Source organism: Emydura macquarii, unplaced genomic scaffold, assembly GCF_026122565.2.
Source record: "Emydura macquarii macquarii isolate MOO-44397 ecotype Brisbane River unplaced genomic scaffold, CSIRO-AGI_Emac_v2 contig_2948, whole genome shotgun sequence".
NCBI classification, from domain to species: domain Eukaryota; kingdom Metazoa; phylum Chordata; order Testudines; family Chelidae; genus Emydura; species Emydura macquarii.
Window position 1 is genome coordinate 473,419 of NW_027133085.1, and position 24,045 is coordinate 497,463.

Genomic DNA, 24,045 nt, shown 5'->3' on the forward strand with positions numbered 1-24,045 from the left:
GTCAGGAAGGTATAGCTAGATGGAAAGACAATGGACAGAATAGGATTGTAGGATTTTGAGCAAATAGGCTCTCAGCAAAGGAGATGGACTTTTGAGACGACAGCAGAAAACAGGCTGGGTACTAGAGCTGGCCAAAATGTAGGATTTATGGTTTGCTGGAAATTTTGCCTTTTTGAAAATTGATTTTGTTCTGAATTGGAATGAATCCAGTCATTTATTTAAATTTCTCACAAACCAGAAATCTCCTCCTGCCCCAAATCATTTGGAATCCTTAACACATGCTGTTTCCAAAATGAAATCTGCTACTGCAGGACCCAGACAGCTGTTGAGGGAAACTGACATTCTAATAGCTGTTGTGCAACTGACAGGAACATCAATTTTGCTCAGCAGCTATCTGTGGCTTTAGGGCAGGCTGCCATGCTGACTTCCCCAAGGCTTCCAGATGCCCAGGTCAGCTGGCTTTCTATGGTTCCTGGCCCCACAGCAGTCAACATGGTGGGGCTGCCCTGGAGCTGTGGAGCTTGGAAGGCTGGGCTTCCCAGTGAGCTGGCTGAAGACCCTGCAGGATTCCATTCGAACCCCAGCTTTGATTCACCGTAATATCATCAAACCCCTGATGTTTCTGAGGGACAAGCTGGGTTCTACAAATTGGCATTTTCTGACAAAACTCTGTTTGATCAGAAAATTTCTGACTATTTCTACTGATGACATCATCCTCGCTAGATCCCTACTTGAATTACTGCCTGCAGATGCTCTACTGGCTTTAGTCTGGTTGACTCTTCCCTGCAGTTTCTTCCCTAAAGACTACATCAGTGGGTGATGCTACCTGAGTCCTTGTGTCCCCAAGGGCATGTTTGAGGAGGGGGGAGGAGTTTCCCCTGCACACTTCTGGTCTGGAAGGTGCTGGGGAGCAGGAATGTCCCACTGGACCCCATTTATTGCCATACTCCAGTGCAGCTGCTCATGGATTGTGATGAGATTTTATATTAATATGGAAATCATCAGTGTCCCAAAATATGAAATGGACATGTTGTTGGAGCCCAGAGAAATGTGTAAGAGTTTACTGAGAGACAATATAGCTTGGGTGCTGTAAATAAAATTAAAAGATTTCTATAAGAGATGCGTCATATTCCATGGCTCTTGCACTCAGCTCTGCAGGCTTCATGGGAGCAGTCACGCTCCAACCCGCCACCTGGTAGCCTGCTGACAAGTGCTTACCTGGGACCCAGCTCCAGTGTGAGTCTCCACCCCTGAGGTCTGACAGAGTGCCAGAGAAGTTGATTGGGCCACTGGTCCTATTTAAGCCAACAGCTGGAGTAGAAAGCTGTCTGAATTAGTGGGTTCCACCCTCTTCTGGACTGTGCCTCCTGCACCCACTCCCTAGCTTAATTTCCAGGCATGTGGATCATGTTTCTGATCTTCACTTTGTCTCCTACCTCTGATCTCCTGGTATCCTGACCCAGCTGACTCTTGACTCCTGTCTCATGACTACAAAGTCTGGCTGCTCACGACCTGGCTGTGACAGATCTAGAATTTTGAAGGGGGCAGTTCTGAGGGGGTCATTTATACATATAAATGAGTGTCAGCATATCATGTAGACTCATTATTAATCATGAAATATATTATTGATTCAAGTACTCCAACAGCTATGCTGAAGCATTTTGACTAGGAATATCTTTATTTTGTGAATTAAATAATTGCATGTTGCCAGATATTTGATTTCCTAGGTGTACCTTCAGGTAGGCTTGATTTGTACAAGCATGTGGTGCGCTTAGAGGATAGGGCCTGATCTCTTCCAGAGATGCAATTTGGGATTATTCAAGTAAGATGCTATTGTATTAGGACACATTTTCATATTGGGGGTTATAACTTGAATGCTTGGTGGATAGGCCAGAAATATACCAAAAATGAATCACAGGCTCTGTGTAATTGTCTGTATATTAAGAAATGTCATCTTCTTCACTTGGTGACACTCCAAAAAGCCTGTATACCTGAAGGAGAGAGACCCACTGATACAAAGCACATTAGTTCTACTCTACACCACCCCAAGACTGGAACAGAAGTCACCTGAACAGTGGCTAACATCCTGGTAAAAATTAAAAAAAAATTATGGGGTTGATTCAAACTCCAATGGGAATTTCCACAGTGACTTTATTGAGCGTTGGATTAGGGCCTCTTTGCTGAGGAGAACATAAGAAGGTATACATTGCACCAATTTCAGTTCACATTCTTTAAGTGGCCCTTCAGAACAAGATTTATGCAGCACTCCTGATACAAAAACACAAATTCCAAGGACTTGATTGGCTCCTTTTTAAATCAATGTGAATTTTATATTGACTCCAATGGCAGTAGGAACCAGCCCTTAATCTCCCCCATTTCTTTATTTTCCCTTTGACTTTTCCATTTGCGGCCATAAAGCGTCATTGACTTTTAAAGGAAAATGTTTTTATTAGAGTAGCATACATATTAAAATGCCTAGCCAATACAGTATGTGTAAAAATTTCCAAAACACCTTCTTGTTAGTGCTGCAAAGTGTTGCTAGTGCTGCAGTGTTGTTAATGCTGCTACTGTTCTGTGAGCTCCAATGTCAGCTGCACTAGCAGAGAGTGCAACGTATTGATTCAGAAGACCTCAATGTTATTCATAAAGAAAGACAACAGGCTCTGTTTGGTGGCAAAGGCGCTCGGCCAGGTTTGTTGTCAGCAAAACATGGTACTAGCTCCCTGTCCAACAAGCCAGGGGGACTGTAGGAAGCCGCTGTGGCCTCCCCTGGAGCCAGAGCCCAAGGAAGGGCGCGAGCGCCCTGATTGGACCACCTCACATCCTGCCACGGAGTCTGCCTGGCAACAAGGGACCTGGACCGTGATAGGACCGCCCCGCCAATCCAATCGGCGGCAGCAGGGTGGAGCCCCAACAGGAAGGGGAAGTATAAAAGCCAGGCCCCTGAGCTCAGTAGGCCCTAGACTGCTGCCAGAGACAGACGTGCGGCCCTGCCCGCAGAGGCCTAGGCCAGAGCCGAGCCGCCGCCGAACCCCAGCCCTACCTGGGTCTGGGGACTGGTTAGGGCCTTCGCGGAGTTGGACCAGGCAACCCGGCCAGGACGACTGGGCCGAGCTACCCTGACCCCGAGCCTGGGCCCGTGCTCCGGAACCACCCAACTGGGCTGAGACCCTGGAGCAACCCGAGTGGCGGGCACCCCTGGAGGCCGGGCCGGATCTGGAGGAACTGCCAGCCGCTGAGCCCCTCCCTGAGGTGGGGCAGGACCTGGAGGAGCTGCCAGAGGCTGAGCCTCTCCCAACCGGCAACGACCTTGAGGAGCTGCCCCCTGAAGAGGAGCTTCCCGCTTTACCCCCGGTTGACGAAGAGGGACTGACGGCGCTACCCCAGGCGGACTATCCTCCCAGCACGGAGGAGGCAGGTACTGGGGTCAGAGGGGAGGAAGTAGCCCAGGGACAGCCACTGCCTGTGGCTGAAGCCGCAATATAGTCGGTGTGTTGTGGTGGGAGCCCCGCCAACACAGTGGCAGCCGCTTCTGCCACTACTAGGGCCTTGGGCTGGGACGCAGTGGAGACGGGTGGGCCTGCGTCCCCCTCCCCTTCCCCTTTTCCCTAGCCACCCCAGGAGAATCTCTCTCCTGACCGCTCCGGAAGCTGTTGCCTCGCTCACTGCTCACCCTGCCTACGGGTTGGAGCAATTGACTCCTTGTTCGCTCGCCCCAGATTGGGGGCCTGAGCGGTAGACTGGGTGCTCACCCTGCCTAGGGGTGGATTGCTAAGACTACTCACTCGCCAAGCGCGAGCTATTCCCTGTCTGTAGGAAGCCGCTGTGGCCTCCCACGGAGACAACACGCTTATAGGGACGTTAACCCATGTATGTCTGTTACAAGGTAAAGTCTCAGTCAACATAAGAAGATGTTGTCCCCAAGCCAATATAAAGATACCCCACTGATGACTTCCCCTTTTATACATCGATATAAACAAGTTACATATTAGACTCCAGAGGTTGTTAGTTACTACCCTTATATCTTGCATCTGCTGCTTCAAACAAAACTTCCTTATCCATTATTCTGTCACCCCTATTTATCTTTAGGAGGGGTTAGTTTGTTCTTGTACCATCTCAGGAATATATTTATGTAGTTACTTGAGAGATCTGTGTGTTTTTGTACCATCCTCTCTGGTCAGGAATGTGCTTTCTTGGTTTGAGAAGGCTTACTCTAAATCAGCGGTTCTCAACCTTTTTTTTCCCCGAGTACCACTCGGGTCAGGTACAGTCAGGTCAAGTACCACTTGACCGGACAGTCCTTACCCGAGTACCACTCAGGAAAAAAAGTGGGGGGACATTCGGCTGCGGCGGGGTTTCACAGCGGCGGCGGGCCAGGACTTGCGGCGGGCCGGGACTTTTGGCGGCGGGGGGGTTTCGCGGCGGCAGCGGGCCAGGACTTGCGGCGGGGTTTCGCTGCTCTAGATCACTCTGTTATGCCTAGGGCTCCATAAAGACCTACACAGCAAAGTCCACTTTCATAAGTGATGTAGGCACTTGAAAGCCTACATTTTATGAAAAGTCAATGGGACTTAGGCTCCTAACCCACTTATTGATCCTTATACGTATTTTAACTACCTTTTTGAGGTTCTTTTAAGTTTGCTTACTGTGGATGTGGTGATTCAGCTCTTTAATGTTTTTACACTCCCCAGTGCCCAGATCTGTTTTTCTGAAAGCAACACACTCTGTGACTGATAACAGGCAGAGTCTCATGTTGGCTTGCATTTCCCTTTCATTTTTCTTGGTGTCTCTGTTCTTTCTGCTATTTTCATAGTGTCTTGTATGGCTGTTGTAAAGGAGCCATTACAGTGAATGTTGTTTGTGGACTGTGCGGTATACTTTTCTCACTCTGCTTTAGTTAAACCATCAAGAACAATTTAAATAAGACAGTATGCAAAATGAGGCTTTCAGACAAAGCCCTAATGGTATTTGATATATTTGTCCCTGTCACTGGCTCTGGTATGGTCTTTTGAGCAGTCTTTGCAGCTCCTGACTGGCCTTCCTTAATTTGCCCCCAGTCAGACCAGCTCTTGAACTTTCATCTCTAATTAAGCCTAGCAGTCTGCTTCAGACTCCTGGCTGCAGCTGTGGGTGCCAGCCTCCATGATTGGCAGCTCTGGCAGCTGCATGTGAATGTGGTCAAGCTGCTTGCCTGTAAACAGGAGAAGGTCTCCTCCACTTTCTGTCTATGCTCAGTATGGGGTTTATAGATGCCATTATAGTCCCATTATCTGAGGCAACAAACCCAAGAGAACACAGGTAAATCAGATGACAGTTTTGTAATGCAGCAGCAACTTAACAATGCTCCCCATAATGCGAAGTAAGATTTTATTTGTTTTTATATCTGGAACACACTTTCATTGGATGGATGAAGATAAATATGGGATTATCAGTGTAAAATGTGGCCTTAACTTTATGGTTTTTATGAATTTTCATTGTTTTGACTAATTTAAAGGCATTCCACAAATGAAAAAACAAGGTAAAATTGAAAACACATATTATGGAAGCTTGGGAATGATTCCATAGTTAAGGTTGAGTTCCATTTTGCATTTAACACATGGATTCAAGTTCTTTGTAACATAAGAAAAATATAACATATCTTTCCCAAACATTCCACACTCTGTGAGTACTGAATACATTTTCTGAGAACTTACAAGTAAATCTCTTTATAGATCTGAGTTAAAATTAATTAAAAGCTTGTCCTTTTAAGACATTTCATATCTGTCAGTCATTCCTGAGTCCCAAATGATCGTACTGATGGAATAACTGACTCTTCAAACTTTCTGTATAGTTAAAATTAATTGAAATCTTACACATAACCTATATTGGAAGAAATTAGTAATTATGCCTAGTCATTAAAAACAATTGTATCTAATTGTAATGAGGCACAATTATTGTATAGGCTATAGAAAGGATCAGTTCAATGGCCACTAAGATATCAGTTAACTCAACCAGTAATTCCCCTTCTTCAATAGCCAATTTGTATGCAACAATTCTGTTGGTTATAATGAATCTGTGGTGTGAGGTGCCTGACTGGAATATGTGTCAAGAGTAGAGCTGTCCAGGAACCAGAATTTCTGTCCCACAAAAAATTGTATTTCTGGAGAAAAATAATAATTCCAAAAAAGTGAATTTTTTCACAAAATGGACATTTTTGAAAAATTCTGATTTGGAAGAAATTAAATAGAATTTTTCAAAAATGTTCATGCTGTGTCTCTGGTTCCCCAGTCAGTTACCCAGGAACCCACTAACTTCCCCACCAAGCAAGTAACCTGGGGAGCTGGGCAACTGGGAAGCCGGTAAGCCCAGGGGGCTGGCCAAATAGGGAAATTTATGATTAAGCAATGGCTGCTTTGTACTGCTCTGATGACGCAGTGCAGCTGTAAACCTAGCTTTATCTGGCCAATGCACCCTGTTTTGTACTACCCTAGTGTACAAGTGGAAAAAAAGCCCTTGGAGCTGTCCTCCCCCAAGATTTGGAGGGATAGGGTAAAGAACTCCTGGAGCTGCACTTGCCCCAGGCTTGGTGAGAGGATAATGAACTTCTACAGCTATAGGAGGAGCAGAGGAGTGTAGTGCAGCAAGATGCAGATATGTGGTGGAGTGGGCAGAATTTCTGTCAGGCTGAAGGCACAGAATTAATTGCTGTGGGTCTGGAGAGGCACAGAATTGATGTGGGACTATGGGGATGCATAATTTAATTGAGATACAGCTGTGGAACACACAAAAAATTGGTATTTTGGGGTTCTGGGGGAAGCTGAAGGCCCTCTGCTCCATCAAGCAGCACAATATATATTGTATATCTGTGTTAATCTGAGCCGAGTTCCTGCAGCTGGGGCAAACAAAATTGCCTTCCTCACTGTAAATTCCTAAGAGTTGGCAACACTGTAATAGTCCAGGCAGGCATAAAACCCAACTCAAACATTCTTCCTATATCTGGTCATTAACCTCATTTGAGCATTGTCCATGTTTCTATTTCTTGCTTTAACATGTCCATCCTATCTTCAGATATCCCCAGGACCTTTTTCAGATCCTCTTTGGAGTATTTTTCATATGGAATGTATTTCTGAATAAGCAGTAGGGCTCATATTCATATCCTGGCTAATTCCCTCTTCTACTCCTAGTCTGCTCTCTCTAAGGACGATTCAGGTGAAAAAATGAATATTTGTAAGAATCTTTCTTTTTCATATTTTATGAAAGTCCACTAGAAGGGTCTACATTTAAGTGTTTTAGGGTTGTACCATATACTTCTAAAAGACTTGTGCATCTGTTTTAGCTCCTTTATATGCCTTGCATCTCTGATATCCCATATTTGTGAGGAGGTAAAGAAACATGAAAATTACTATTTGAAGGGAACTGAAATGTCTACAGCAGGGGTGGGGAACGTCCGGCCCTTGGGCCGTATATGGCCCGCGAAATCATTTGGTCCGGCCCTGGCGGCGGGGGGGGGGGGGGCGGCAGTTCGGCGGTAATTCGGTGGCGGCGCAGTTTCACAGCGGCAGGGTTCCGGGGGGGGGGCAGTGCCCGCCACCGAAACCCTGCCGCCGTTCACCCCCTTTCGGCGGCGGGCACTGCCCCCCCCCCCCCACGAATCCCCCCCCGCCGCCGTGAAACCGCGCCGCCGCCGAATTTCCCCCCGCTGCCGTGAAACCGCGCCACCGCCCAATTCCCACCGAATTCCCCCCCGCCGCCAGGGCCACCATCAGGCCCTTGCCAGAAAAAAGATTCCCCACCCCTGGTCTACAGGAAGTGCGTGACTGGGCAACAAAATAGCAGCTGAAATTCAGTGTTGATAAATGCAAAGTAATGCACACTGGAAAACATAATTCCAACTATACATATAAAATGATGGGGTCTAAATTATCTGTTACCACTAAAGAAAGAGATCTTTGAGTCATTGTGGATAGTTCTCTGAAAACATCCACTCAGTGTTCAGTGGCAGTCAAAAAAGCTAACAGAATGTTGGGAATCATTAGGAAAGGGATAGATAATAAGACAGAAAATATCATAATGCCACTATATAAATTCATGGTATGTCCACATCTTGAATACTGCATGCAGATCTGGTTGCCCATCTCAAAAAAGATATATTGGAATTGGAAAAGGTACAGAAAAAGGCAACAAAAATTAGGAATATAGAAAAGCTTCCATATGAGGCGTGTCGCAGGGCTGCTATGCCCCAGCATCGGTGTTGTGTCACGTACGCGGGGAGGAGGGGAAAAGGTTGTGTGTTTATGCCTCCTTGGTCCAGTCCTCTTCTGGGCCGGCAGCAGGGAGGTCCAATTTGGCAGGGTGGCCCTGTCATCAGGGTCAAATGGCCTAATAGCCAGAGTCAGTAACACAGCGGGGCCGAATGGGCAGTGTCTATAGTGCGGCCCTCTGCGTCAGGGCATTGTGGTCTAATGGCCAGAGTCAATAGTGCAGCCACCTGCATTGGGACTGCATGGCCTAACAGCCCATTGGGGTAGTGGGGCACCACCTGTCAGGATGTGGTGCCCAGGATAGGGGGGCTCAGGCCCACCCTGCTCATCTGAACCCCAGCCCAGGGCCCTGTTGGTGTCAAGGGTGTTGGTCACCACATCAGCAGGGCTCCACTGAAACATGCTGACAGTGACTCTGTTGCTCCCCCTCTTACACTTCTTGGGCCCCCTGGGCTACTTTCTACCCTGTCATCCTCAGCAGCATTCCACAGTCTTCCAGTATCTGTGTGGTCACCCATCCATGTGACCTATAACAGCTTGGTCTCTCTTCAGGGCTTGCCTGGCAACCTGGGCTCCTGTTGGGGCTCAGTGGTGTCTGTCTCTGCCCCTGGCATCAGCAGCAGTCACCTGGAGAGAGCCAGCAGCATGCTTCCTCCCTGGTCAACCATCCACCCCAACTGAGCTGGGTGACTGGCTTTTATACCTCTCTTCCCAGCTGAGCATGCCCAGCAAATGTGGGGAGTGGAGGAGGCCATGGCTTCTTTAGCCTGCAGTGAGTCCTCAACCTTTGCTATCCCAGTGCGGTGCTGCTACACCCTATCACAAGGAGAAATTTATAAGACTAGAACTTTTCATCTTGGAAAAGAGACGACTAAGGGGGGATATGATAGAAGTCTATGACTAGGATGGAGAAAATAAATAAGGAAGTGTTATTTACTCCTCATAACACAAAAACTAGGGGTCATCAAATGAAGTTAATAGGCTGCAGGTTTAAAGTGAACAAAAGAAAATATTTTGTCATACAACATACAGTCAACCTGTGGAACTCCTTGCCAGAGGGTGTTGTGAAGGCCAAAACTATAACGAGGTTCAAAAAAGAACTAGATAAGTTCATGGAGTATCGGTCCATCAGTGGCTATTAGCCAGATGGGCAGGGATTGCTGTTTGCCAGAAGCTGGAAATGGGTGACAGGATTGGATCACTTGATAAGTATCTGTTCTGTTCATTCCCTCTGAAGCACCCGGCACTGGGCACTGTCAGAAGACAGGCTTTGGGGCTACATGAACCATTGGTCTGACCCAGTATGGCCATTCTTATTTCTTATGTTCTTAAGATATCCAGCAGCATCAAGGAGAGAGAATCCTTAGGAAAGATTTACAGATTTTATGCTAGATAAAGAAGACTTTTTTCCTTCACAGTATAAAAGTTCAGGATTCCTTTATTCATCCATAACGAATTCCTCTCTTGCATGGAAAACAAATTTTCATGCATGTTACCATACATGTCTGAAAAATAAAATATTGTGGATACTTCTGCTCTGTGTGTTTTGTGTAGATAGAATAAGACTCCCATCATGCCAGTATCTGTGGGTTTTATGGGCTGTGCTCAATGTTTTAAAAAGTATATTTCAATATCAATTCATTTATTATTTTAAAAGAATCTCTCTTAAATTTATTAGCCATGCCACAAAGTTTACCATTGATCCATGCTTCACAAAAAAACAAGCATTTAGTTAATGTTTCTGAAGATTTGCAACGTGAATTTGTCTTCCGGATTACAGGCCGATGGTTTTTTGGTTATATTCTTTCCCTAATTCTTGTTTCAGTTTTGGATGTTTGTTCAGCAGTTGATAAGATTTTAGTGTCAATGTTGCAGCAGAAGGTGACATTCAGTTCTCATATTATGTCATTAATTGAAATTGTGTGCTTTACCTAAGGAAAAATAATGTAATGATGGTGTTTAATATAGATGTTTCACACTAGCAATACATGTTTGTGCCTGTGCACACATACTCATTTGTTTCCACTGTTCTTAGACTGAAGTTGAAAGGCACATTAAAGAGGATTTCTTATGGAATTGCTGCACTTTCCTTAGTCATGTTTGCCCCACCCTCCCCTCCTGTTTTTAGATACCAAGTACTTTTTTGTTCTTCTGCTTCTAATTAAATTGGTTTTGAACAGCTTTTGAGTTATTATATGCTATTAAATACTGTCTTCATGTACGTCATTTTTGAAACAAAAAAGAGAGAAATCTGCATTGTTAGAAAATAACTTAGTTAAAATATTTTTGCATCCTTTAATTATGCAGTAAATTCGTTATGTAGAAACTTAAACAGGGGATCTTTTATTTCTGATGTTGTAATAGTTTTGACCAGGAAACTGTTCAATGTCTACTGACTTTATTATTATTATTTACTATTATTGTAGGCATATGATGAGGAGATGTATGGCAGTAAATATCAATGGATCATTCCTGGGTGGTATGAAAGTTCCTGGTGGGAATCTTGGATTAATTCTTCACACTGTCTCAGCAAAAACCTTCTTACTGCCATGGAAGGTTACATTGGAGTGGATTTTGAACCTCTCAGTTCAAAAGTGATAAAGACCATATCAGGACGGGTTAGTATCTTTCTTTCTTTCAACTGCTTTTGTAGCATTCAAAAATATTCCCATTACTGTACATACTGTTTTGCCTGTCAATTATTTAAAATTTGATAACTACAGAAAGGGGCATTGTAAGGTTGCTTTTTTAACATTTTGTGTCTTTGGGTCAGTGGCATGCACAAGAATAAAAATTTGACCCCTTTTGGAGGGGCACGTTCTGTGCTCCCGCCCTGGCACAGGGCCAGAGAAGCTCACTCTCTCCTCGTGGCCCCACTGGGGACCTGTGCTCCCCCCCACCCACATCACCGTGGGGTAGGTACCCTGTGCTCCCACCTTCGTAGACCCCTTCCTTGCCTGCCCTACCCCAGGAGGCTCTGCTCACTGCCCCATTATTATTGGTTAGGAGGATTGTCACTCCATATCATCTCAGCTGCTGATTGGTGGAGGCAGAAAAAGGGGCCAGGTGGATGAGCTGTGGAGAATGCTGGCTCCTGGAGGAGGGCTCTGACTGCTCACAGTGCCCAGTGGTGTGGCTAAGAGCTCTGCCTGGGTTGAGTGTGCACTGTGAGCAGACCTATGGTATGAAACTCGGGGCAGGTGTCCCATCCCCTCCGCCTCCTAAAATGGCACCTCTACCCCGGGACTGGAGGAGCTGTCCACTTCTGCTACGGCACCATGAGCCGGAGGAGCTTGTTCTACCCCCATGACCCCGCCGGGGCCAGAGGAGTTCTTTGTCCCTGCTGATTATTCGGGTGAGGGGGCATGCCTCTGCTTGCCCCCCCCCCTGTTGTTCTCTCCCCTGTTTGGGTGAATTTAGTGACCAGGAAAGAAAGGGACTAATAACTACCAACAGAAAAAGTCATAGTACAGCAAGCACTAAGTACTCCCTCATTTCCCACCCCATATACTCCACAACAATCCTCTTCATCTGCCGTGTTTTTCTGTAACCCTCATTCTCTTTTCTCCACCTGGCCTCATTTTATCTCACTCTGTCTATGAATAAACCCCCAATACTTTCTTTTCCCTCAAGCCCCCATCCCTTTCCTCATCACCTTGCAGACCCTGCATGCATGAGACTTCGCTGGGATTTTTAGGGCAGGCTCACCCCTCCAGCCCCTCGATGCTGGGGATGAATGTCTAGGAGGCACAGGGATCCTCAGAGTTCCTAGCACCAATCTCTGGTTGCTCCACATCCTTCCCTAGGTTTCCCCAAGTTTCATCTACCGTTCCCAGTCTCTTTTGTCACCAATTTATGTCCATCTCTCTGCCCTCCTCCTCCCACACTAAAGTTTCCCTGTGTGGTCCACTTCCTCCCTATTTTGTCCTCTCACTTTCCTGTCCCTTTTCCAGGTCTCTCTCTGCTCCTTCCCTGACTCATTTCATTTGCACCCCCACCCCCTCCCAACGTTCTGGTGTGTACCTGAAGACTGTTCTACTTTCTACAAAGATTTTCTATGTGCCCAGATGTGGAGGAAATCGCTGCTGCTGCTGGCACAGCTACGAGGCAGGTAGCCTGCCGCTAAAGGCAGAATGAGCAGTGCTGCTGTTTACTAGCCTTCCTCAGGAGGTGAGGCTGAGTTAAGAGCGCACCAATATTATTATAAGTAACTGCAAGACACAGAAGTCAACCAGACCCTGTTTTTTGGTGCTCCCTACAGTGAGGTGCCATAGAAAGCGCCTATTATTAGACCTATACCTAGGGCTGATGCTGGCAATTACCAGGGATTTCCAAACACTTTTTTTAATCAGAGGTGCCCATATTTTTCTAGAGTCACTTTTTGACATGGATGCTTACTGAAAAAATGTTAAATACTTTAACATTCTGATTAAACAATGTCAGTTCATTTCTTTTTAATTATCATCCTTATTTACTTATTTGCACTTGTAGAGCAGTTGATATGATTATCCTCCTCCAGGATGCTATTTCAAAACAAATATATCGTTTTTTCTCTTCTGAACCGGGATATATAGATAAAATCCTTCTCCCTGTTGTCTTCATTCTTGGGTTTTTCCTACAGTCAGACACATGTACACACCTCTAAGGCAGTAAAGCACAAGTCTTATACAAAATTCCCAAATTATAATCCACAGTATTAGATACTATGTGGGCAGATAGATAATTGGAAACCTTTAATTTAATTTTATTTTATTTTCTTCCATAGCTGTGTATATTATTTATATTCGGTAAAGTCTGATCCTGCAAATTGTTAACCTCACTAGCTCTCTGTGGTTCACAGGATTGGATGAGCCCTAGATTTTAGATAACCACATGTATGATTTTTGAAGATTCTTTGTCTTTTCTAGCTGCTTCTTATAATACTTTGAAATGTGTTGTGTGTATTTTTTCTAGTATAAAATACAATGCATAAATTCCCAGCCTGTGAATAAATGGGTCTGATTCTGCACTGTCTTTTCCCTATGTAGTCTTTCACACCTGTGCAGATTGGGTGCAAAATGCTGCCATTCTGGAACTCATTGCAACAAGCCATCACTGAGGTCAATAGCTTAGCAAGATTCTAAAATGGGACTCTTAAAAATGAAGATTCTGTGGAGTCCTGAGCAATGTTGTAAAGTTTTATCCTTCTCCACAGACTCCACAGCAGTATGAAAAGGAATATAATGACAAACGGGGAGATGGACAGTCCAGTAAATTTCATGGTTATGCCTATGATGGAATATGGGTGATTGCCAAAACACTGCAGCGGGCAATGAAATATCTCAACACTACAAACAAACATCAAAAAATTGAGGATTTTAACTACACAAACCACAAACTTGGCAAAATTTTTCTGGATGCAATGAATGAAACAAACTTCTTTGGTGTAACGGTAAGTCCTAACCTGCTGTTATTCACAATATTTTTAAGTCAGTATCTGAAGTATTTACATTACATTTTGTAAAATAGTTTTGAAAAATAAAGGCAGGAGTGTAAGTGCAAATCTTGTGTTTGGGAGGTTTCTGTCCTCCTTACTTATTGAACAGAAAGGAAAACATGGACCAGACCTTCCTTGTACCAGTTTAGCAGAGCACTGAAGCATGTGCTCAGCTGAATTGGGGTCTTGGTGCACAGCAGTATCTTTGTGCTGCACTGCTGTCAGATACAGGTTGTAGAGCTGGCACTGTAGCCACAGGAGTACCACTCCAAAGAAAGATGAATCTTCTGCCACTGAGAATCTAATCCCTGATACATAATTTATGTTTGATATGTAACTAGGTAAGCATTCAAGTGTTTCAGCTTTCGTGCCAGTTTCTTCTTACAGAAAATATGGTCTTGTGTCTCAGTGTGCTACAGGATATGATTCATATATGATACCTGTTTCTCTCCATAGTAAAAAAGTGAAATAGACGTTGATAAAAAGCAGGTATGTGCAAGTTTTGGAAAATTCAAACATATACATTAGTATGTTAGGATATGCATCATAGGGTGCTAAAGGAAGTATCAAAAGACTTAGGACTAAGTCCTGCAAGCTGCTTCACTCATGAGTAATAGTACCCCGGCACTGAGTAGTTTGTTACTGATGGACCTAACTGAATTATTGACCATATTGGAAACCTAGTGCAAACCAAGGAGCTTGTGAAAGATTGGGGAAAAGCACATGTAGTATCGACCTTGGTGGGGAAAATGGGGAAACCGCAAGAGAAGTACTCAACATGAGTTGCATCTTTGCATCTGTGCGCAGAATTACTACATAAATCTATCTTTCATGTCTTGTAAAATACTGAACCTATTAAGAGAAAAAGTCCTAAACTCTTGGAGGATAACAAAACCATTAATCTGCAAAATCAATCCCATAACAATTTGATACATTTATTTTAGAAATTTCAAAATTAGTGGATGTGACTAAGTTGTTCAAGTAATCTCCCTGTGTGTGCTCCACTTCAGGTGTCAGTGTGTCCTAGCACCATCACTCAGAGTTTTCAGCAGCAGTGTCCGTCCGAGTTGCGTATGAGTGCTGATCATATTGCAGCAGCGTGGGTGCTTCATCTGTCACATGCGCAACCAGGCCACCTCAGTTCCTTCTCAGTCATCCCCAGACTGAAACAGAGCTCTGCAGCAGTGTCATAAGAGACCTAGAAAAATAGTTTTAATTAGTATAGACATTAATATAACACTAGTAGTTTAGTCAGAATAAGTTAGTTTTAGAGTAACTTATTAAGTACTTAGTTTACATTTTTTTGGTTTGTTTTTTCTTTCTTTCTAGGTAGTTTCCCTTCTATGAAGGAGAAATTATTCAATAATGCCTGATTCCTCAGGCTCTAAAAGATGTGGTTCCTGTCGAGATGCAATACCCATCTCAGATGGCCACTCTCTGTGTTAGGTGTCTCAGGGAAGGGCACAACTCACAAAAGTGTATCCACTGCATGAACTTAAAGGCCAGAGCTAGGCAACATAGAGACCTTCACCTGAAGCTCATACTAATGGAAAAATCCCTCAGACTGGCCTCCAACCTGGGATAAAAAAAACCCTGAGAGTCCACAGGGAAACATGACAAAGACATGGCTCCATTCTCCACCAAATAATGAAAAGAGCCCCAACCTCGCCATATAGAGATGCGCCTAAAAAGAAGTTGCCTCTGGCAAGGTTACTGCCGTCAGTGCCAACCACTTCACAAGTGAGCCCCTTCGAACTCCGGGCACTTCTGGCACCGTCTGCATCGGTACCTCAGCCAAGCCCCAACAGAAAGCAACAGAGCCAAGACACAAGTCTGATTCTGCCTCCATGGCACCATTGACTCCGGCGAAAACAGCACCTGCCACGGCACATATGCCCCCATCATCAGTACTGACAGCACCGGCACTGATCGAGACGGCACCAAGCAAAGTCAGAGAGAGTTAACAGGCACCGCCTACCGTACCAACTGAGTCAACCACGCCAGGACCGACGGTACTGAAGCACCACCCACCAACAACAATGGTTGGAAGTAGAGGACAGCACTGTACCCTCTGCACTACACTTGCTGACGTTTTACCGGAACACACAGCACTGGAGCTCCACTGTCACCCATCGCTACACCATTCTCAAGCGATTAGGAAGATGACCTGCAGAAAAGTGCCTTTTCTGTGCACCACTCCTCCCCCATCAGATGTGGGCCAACACTGAGTACAAAATTGAGATCTCAGTACAACCAATTGATGTAAGAATGGTTCAAACAACCATGGATGTGCCAACTGATGCCATTCCCAATACAATGGCCTCCATTGGATCTGTGGGCTGCATATAGGACTCAACAGAGCCATCTTGTAATGCTACCGCATGGTGAATTAAGATCACCACCACCATCCCTCAGGCTTGAAGCACAGGAAGAACCAATTGAGGAAGGAGACGAAAGGATAGAACAGGACACAATGCAACTTCACAATTCCTCATTGTCACCTGAACAGGCCATACTACCACCACCTTCTACCATGGCTGATGACTTCAGGCAATTTCAGGAGCTTTTTAAAAGGGTGGCACAAATCCGAGAGAGAGCCTTGGAGGAAGTATTGGAGAATCAGCACAAGCTCCGCCAAATACATCTTCCACTACATCCTCCACTACAAAGATAGTGTTGCCAATAAATGACATATTAATGGAACCCACAGAGGTCATGTGGCAGCCACCAGCCACCATTCTGCCAATCTGCAAAGGGGTGGATAGAAAATAGTATGTGCCTGCCAAGTGCATGGAGTTCTTATTTACTCACCCTCCTCCAAACTCTTTGGTGGTCGAAGCCACAAACCAAAGGAGCAAACAGACACAATACAAATCCACCCCACAGGATAAAGACTGCAAGAGACTTGATTTGTTTGGTCACAAGGTTTATTTGTTTGCAGTCTTGCAGTTTAGGTTGGCAAACTACAATGCACTATTCGTGAAATATGATTATGATAATTACAACAAGTGACTTCATCAATGACCTGCCAGAAGACAGATGGGAAAAATTCAGTCTATTATAACTAAGGGACAGCTGGTCACCCATATAGCACTACGAGCATCCTTCGACGTTGCAGACACAGCAGCACAAACAGCAACAACTGTTGGCATGCACAGGGCATTTTGACTGAAATAGTCAGGTATCCCAATGGACCTGCAAGTAAAAATAGAGGATCTCCCATTCGATAGGGGAAGACTAGTTTCTAAAAAAACTGACTAGGTACTTCACTTGATAAAGGACTCCAGAGCAACACCTTGGTATCTACACACCTGCTCCCAAGCATAAGAGTTACCAGCCATACCAGTGCATGGAGTCCTCATTCCCTCGCCAACATAGGCAGTTTGACATATACAAACAAAAGCAGAGACCTCCAAGAGAGGCCAACACAAACATCGTCTTCGCAACCAGCACTGATGAAATAGTCGTTTTGAAGTCTTGGTCAAGGGTCTGAGAGAACTCCCCATCATTTCAGTGCCAATAACGATCAACCTGCAAATATTAGGACACAGATTATGTCCTTTTTACAACAGCTGGACGTCAATTACTATTAGACAAATGGGCACTAGAGATCATACAAGCAGGCTACTCCACCCTCTTTACATCCATACCACCCGCCCAATCTCCCTCTCCATCCTTGTTCAGGAACCCCTCTCATGAACACCTCTTGTAACAAGAAGTACACCACCTTCTACAGTTAGGTGCAGTGGAACATGTCCCACCACAGTACAGGAGGGAGGGATTCTACTCGCACTATTTCTTAACATAGAAAAAAAGTGGAGGTTGGAGGCCTATTCTGGAACTCAAAAGATCAAGTTTGTTCGAGTCCAAAAGTTCAAGATGATTGTTAGCCACAGTAATCCCAGCGCTGGAACAAGGGAACTGATTCTCAACTCTCGACCTGCAAGATGCATACTTTCACATCACAATATACCCGGCTCACAGTTGATTCCTTTGATTCACAGTGGGAACAGAGCACTATCAATATAGGGTACTACTGTTCAGCCTCTTCACCGCGCCATGGGTTTTCTCCAAAACCCTTGCAGTCATGGTGGTGCACTTATGCTTGCAAGGGATAATAATATTCTCATATCTCAATGACTACCTACTGAGAATCCACACATGATCAGAGGCATCACACAATATGCAGAGGACCATCAATCTTTTTCAAGTCTGGAGTTACAAATAAATGAGCAGAAGTCAACCCTAATTCCGGAACAATAACTGGAGTTCATAGGAGCAGACTTTGACTCCACAGAGGCCAAAGTGTCACTACCGATGCATAGATTTCACACGTTAACAAATCTCATTTCGGTAGCTACGTCCAGCCTATATATTGTAACAAATTCCTGCCTTCAGTTGATAGGACATATGGCGGCCACTAGTTTCGTAGTACAACATGCGTAGCTACACATGCGCTGCCTACAAGGATGGTTCAGTCTATGCATCGATCAAACACAGCCTCAACAGATGTCTGATAACACCCACCAAAGTCAAGCATTCACTATGCTGGTGGATGAAACCAAAATACCATTACAACAGGAACAACTATCAGTAATCATGACAGATGCCTCACTAATTGAGTGTGGTGCCCATATGTGACACCACACCATCCAGGGACAAAGGTCTTCTAACTGAAACTTAACTGCACATCAATCTACTTGAATTACAGGCAGTTCGTAATGCATACTTACACTTTCTTCCACTGATTTCAAACAGGACAGTACGCGTGATAACCAACAACATTGCTTGCATGTTTTATATAAATCAACAGGGCAGTGGCTGATGCCACTGTCTGTGTACAGAAGCCATGAGACAGTGGAACTAGTGCATAGGGCACAACATAAACATCTCAGGCTCATACCTCCCTGATTGTCAGAACACAATGGCAGACATACTGAGCAGATAGTTCTTTCACAAACACAAATGGGAACTAAACCACACAGTTCTAAAGTCCACATTCCAACAATGGGGAGTCCCATTCATAGACCTATTCACAACAGCAAAGAACTGAAAATGTTCACACTTATGCTCAAGAGTGGATTTAGGACCCTAATCCCTAGGGGACACCTTCCTCGTCAAATGGGAGGCAACATTACTATATGCATTCCCACCAATTCCATTACTATCGTGAGTAGTACACAAGATATGCAGCCTCAGTTGATACTGATTGCCCCAATGTGTCCAAGACAACCATGGTACTCTTACCTGATGAGAATGTTGAACCGCACACCCACAACAGTTTCCTCTTTGGAGGGACCTTCTGTCACAAAACAGGGCAGGAATCTCCATCCTGATCTGGACAGGTTTCACCTGGAGGTTTGGTTCCTACGTGGTTCCATCAAGATGAGCTAAACTGTTCAGAACAGGTTAAAAAGATATTAATTAACAGCAGAAAATCATCCACACATAAAACCTACCTATAAAAATGGAAAAGATTCTACCTATGGTGTCAATCAAAACACACTAACACACTTTCCACTAGTCCTGGACTACATACTGGAACTTAAAAACTCTGGACTCTCCATGAGCTCTGTCAGGGTACATCTTGCAGCCATCAACATGTTTCACCACAAAATCGAAGGGATGTCATTATTTATACACCCCATTACCAACGTTTCCTCACTAGTTTACAGAATATATACTCAGAAGTCCGTGATCCTACGTCAACATGGGACCTAAACTTAGTATTAAAAACTCTCACAGACTCCCGTTCTAACCATTAGCTATATGCTCACTATTACAGATATCAATTAAAGTAGCATTCTTAGTCTATATCACCTCAGCCAGACAAGTAGGTGAAATAGAGACCCTCATGTCTCGCCGCCATGTACTGTATTCTTTAGGGATAAAATCACGAGTCCTTACCCTAAATTCATACCCAAAGTAATATTGTCCTTTCACATAAACCAACCAATCCATCTCCCTATGTTTTACCCCAAACCACACAGAAACAAACATGAGGCCTTGTTGCATACACTAGATGTCAGAAGAGCTATGATATTTTATCTAGCTAGAAGTAAACCTTTCCGCAAGATTATTCATCACAACAATGGAATGGTGTAAAGGATCCACCATCTCTACACAAAGACTTTCCAAATGAATATCAAGTTGCATCCAACTGTGCTATGAACTGAATAAAATGCAACCACCACTGGGGATCAGAACGCACTGTACTAGATCGATGGTGACTTCAGTCACTTTTCTGAACAATGTTCCACTTACAGACATTTATAGAGCTGCAACCTGGGTCTCTGAACACACATTCACAAAATACTATGTAATCATACAGAACTCGGGCAATGACACACTGGTGGGCTACAGTGTTAACATCAATCACTTAAACAACTTTCCCCCAAAGTTTCTCCCATCCACAATGGGGCACTGTTCTACTGAAGTGGAGCACTCACTTCTACTGAAGTGAAGGGACATCACTCGAAGAAAAACAGGTTACTCACCCTGTGCAGTAACTGACCTTCTTTGAGATGTGTGTCCCTGTGGGTGCTCCACTACCCCACCCAGCTTCAGAGTTTGTATCAGGAACTCTACGGTAGAGAAGAAACTGAAGGGGTTAGGTCACGTTTGCAGTAGTTGAGGTGCCAGTGGCGCTGCGAGACGACCACCATGCATGCGTGACCTGGATGGACATTGCTGCTGAAAATTCTCTGATTGATGGCACCAGGATGCACCAGAGTGGAGCACCCACAGGGACACACATCTTAAAGAACCTCAGTTACTGCACAGGGTAAATAACCTTCTCTTGTAAGGGCTGCAGTAGACCCTAAGTGGCCATTTTAGCAGCTAGAGATTCATGAAATGCAGGGATTCTGTTGTAATGCTTTCTTTTCCCCCACTATCTGCTTTACACTGGATAGCTGGGAGGTGGGGGTAAGGGACAGGAGGCAGTGGTGTAGTGCTAGCTACACCAATCCTTCACCATCCAGGAATTTCCCCAGCTAGCCATTTCAACCAGCTTTAAGGCTGCTTTATATTATTGGAGCAGCACAAAGCTTCTTGGGTGGGACCCAGGATCTAGCCCAATATATCTACAGCCAACTTCTGTTCCCAGTTATACCCCTTTAAATCTGTAGTAACTCTTTTGATTTCAGTGAAGCAGTTTCAGGTGTACAGCAGGGTAAATCAGATCAGAATATGGACCTTAAGTTTTCAGAAGTCATTTGATAGTATCTCGCAAAGTGTCAGATGTACATTAAAAGTACAGCTGCACTCTTCCAGGGGGATTTCTGGGAGACACTCATGATGAGTGGGTTCCAGAGCTCCCCAACATGCATGGGGAGAGAGACTGCCCCTACTCACTGGGGCAAGCAGCATGTTTGCCAATTAGCACCGGGCACACAAAGTGGGTGGGCGTGGAATGGGGACATTTTGGACAATGTGTGCTGCTGGTGCTGCATGGAAATAGCAGTTCCTGCATTTGTTTGAACACAGGGACTTCAAGTTTCACGTGGCTTTGAGTAGAGTGCCTAGAAGCTGGAGAGGCTCCTTGGCTCATCCCTTCCCCCATACAACTGTGTAACAAACCATCACAGTCTGGGCACAAGTTAATTCAAATGACTTTAGATATTAACCCGTCACTTGAATTCAGAGCAGGTTGAAGTAACGTAAACAAAGGGTACTCATATATGGCAAAAAATGGCTTTGGGGGAAGTGTCTAGATGCCCACACCAGCAATCCGTGGCAGGACTGGTGTTGTTTTAATATCATTAAGTATTGTAGTAGGGTGGCAAGGTACATTTTTGGAAATAATTATATTACAATGAAACAAAAAATCCCACCCAAGTTAGGATATGTTGGAATTTACAACTGTCCATGCAAAGTTAATTTTGCCCCTTAGGCATTTGTGTGCACTGAATGAGACAGAGGTCCTGTGGAAAAAAGTGACAATTTAATTAAAGGTTATATCATAATGCATGTGCAGAAAGGGGCTGAATTAATGTTGTGCAGAAAACTGTAAATCTAGGATTTCTTAATTTTCCAGTATTTGATTTTGAAATGTAAATGATGCTCTTTTAACTAAAGTTTTTGTACACAATTTCTTATTTTCTTTTTTAAAGAAAATAGAATTTTCTTTGACATGCAAATATCTCCTATCGCAAGCAGGGTTCAAACCCTGTGCCTCTTGTATTGTAACACAGACTATCACTTGAGCTATAGAACAGGGAATGGTAAGCTTTCTCCTGCTATTCCAGCAAAGAGAGAGACAAAGACGTACAAGTACTGCTTCCAGGGGGTGTCTGGAGGAGAGCCCAGCTCTCTCTTCTCCCACTTCGCCCGGAGTTCAGGAAGCTCCTGTTTTATGTGGTGCTCTCGGAAAGGTGTGGGGAACAGGCTACTGGGGTTGCATTTGGGAGGAGATTGGGGTGCCATGTTGTCTCACTTCCTGTCCCTCTCCCCAAGAAAGTGTTGTGGGAGCTCTGGTTCCATGTGGTTGCACAAAGGATTTAGAGCAGAAGAGGGTAATGGGTTCATGGATTAGTTTGGGGAAGATATTGCATGCATAAGAGTCAAGAAGGAAGAAGGCACAAGAGCACTTGGGGGGAGGGGAGGAGAGAAATAAATGGAGAGAGGCAGAGCTAGGGAAGACCCTAAAGGGTGAGGACAAGAAGACTGAATTTAATATGGTGAATTCAAGAAATCCAGAGAGGGGTTGATTTAATCAGAATAATGGGCATGGAAGGTGATTGTAGCAGCTGTTTTTTTAATATACAATGTAGATGAGGGAGGCCAGAGAAGAGAATGTTGCAGGAGCCTAGACAAGAAATAACGAGATCCTAGATGGGAATTTTAGTTGATGGAAAAAGACCAGATCTCACAGTTACTACAATGGAAGAAGCAGCAAGATGTGAATGTGGCTTACATGTGACACAATTTGTTATTGACTCTTGTAATTTTATCACAAGTCTTAGAATATATGGTGTTTCATTTAAAGCCCCAGCTCCTATAGTCAGGTGATTACATGAGAACCGCATAAGAACGGCCATACTGTGTCAGACCAATGGTCCATCTAGCCCAGTAACCTGTCTTCCGACAATGGCCAGTGCCAGGTGCTTCTGAGGGAATGTAGATAACAGGGCAATTATCTAGGGATCCATCCCCTGTTGTGCTGTCCCAGCATCTGGCAGTCAGAGGCTTAAGGACACGCAGAGCATGGGGTTGTTTCCTTGACCATCTTGGCCAATAGCCATTGATGGACCTATCCCCCATGAACTTATCCAATCCTTTTTTAAACCCAGTTTTACGTTTAAATTATCTCGGTTTTCATTTAAAATATATGTAAGTTTCTAGCACTCCTAGAGAAAAACTTGGAGACGTGATCCCTAAAAGCTCAAAAGCTGGAAGTTGAATACAAAGAACCCAAAATTTATTATGTTAAAATGTCATGATTTTTAAGCTAGTCTCATGATATTTTGGAGGCTGTGCATGATTTTTGAATGCTTGGCGCTGGCAGTGCTGAGTCCAGGAGAGAGGCTAGAGTCAAAGGCAACAGCCAGGTGCTGGGGTGGATGATGGTGGGATCGACAGTGTCAGAGAAAGGATGGAGCTGCCTGGGTTTCATGGGTCAGGTGAATTTCATTTTGGTTCTGTTAGTATTAAAATGATTGAGACTTCCAGGAGGATATGTCAGAGAGAGAGATTGACATGTGGGATGCACAGAGATGTCTCAAGTTAATGAACCTATGACAAAAACACAAACATTCTGAAAATTGAGCATTTTCTCAGTATTTCAGGAGCAGATCAAGGCCCATCCTGTCACTGCCCACAAGGTAATGGACAAAGGAATAGACTTCAACTCGGTGTGCCTGATGCCCTATGACCCCTCTTCTTTGAGTGGGTGGAGGTCTGACATGTCCCCCAAAACACCTGGTGGCATGCTGGCATGTCAGGGGTCCTGCACTGCAAGAGGTGTAGCCCTGTCATACCAGGTCACCCTGCATCTCCTCAGAGGAGAGACTGTGGTTCCCTTAGTTGCATTTTCCCTCCTGGGATGCTCCTGGGGAAGTGCCCCTTATTATGAATTAGATCACAAACTGAATATCAGGCCCTTTGTTTTTCCTCTACCTCATTTCCATTTCCACCTCTTGTTTTAATCTTGACAGCCCATCATGGCAAAAGTGATAGATTTTATTACCACATCCATGGTTGTCAAGGGAAAGTATTTAATCCGAGATGAAGAAGCATGACATTTTAATTTTTAAATTATTCTCAGAGGAGACATGAGAAGATGAAAGCTCATCTATGAACTATGTTTCTTTGGGAGGGGAATGGGGC

General features: G+C 44.5%; 1 protein-coding gene across 1 annotated transcript in view; it reads left to right on the top strand.

Moving 5' to 3' along the window:
• The window catches only part of GABBR2 (gamma-aminobutyric acid type B receptor subunit 2), a 761,509-nt gene that overhangs the window by 376,993 nt on the left and 360,471 nt on the right, over positions 1–24,045 (top strand). Inside the window, exons 6-7 of the mRNA XM_067569912.1 lie at positions 10,667–10,858; positions 13,435–13,671. Coding sequence (XP_067426013.1) covers positions 10,667–10,858; positions 13,435–13,671 — 429 coding nt within the window. The remainder of the gene's footprint in view (positions 1–10,666; positions 10,859–13,434; positions 13,672–24,045) is intronic.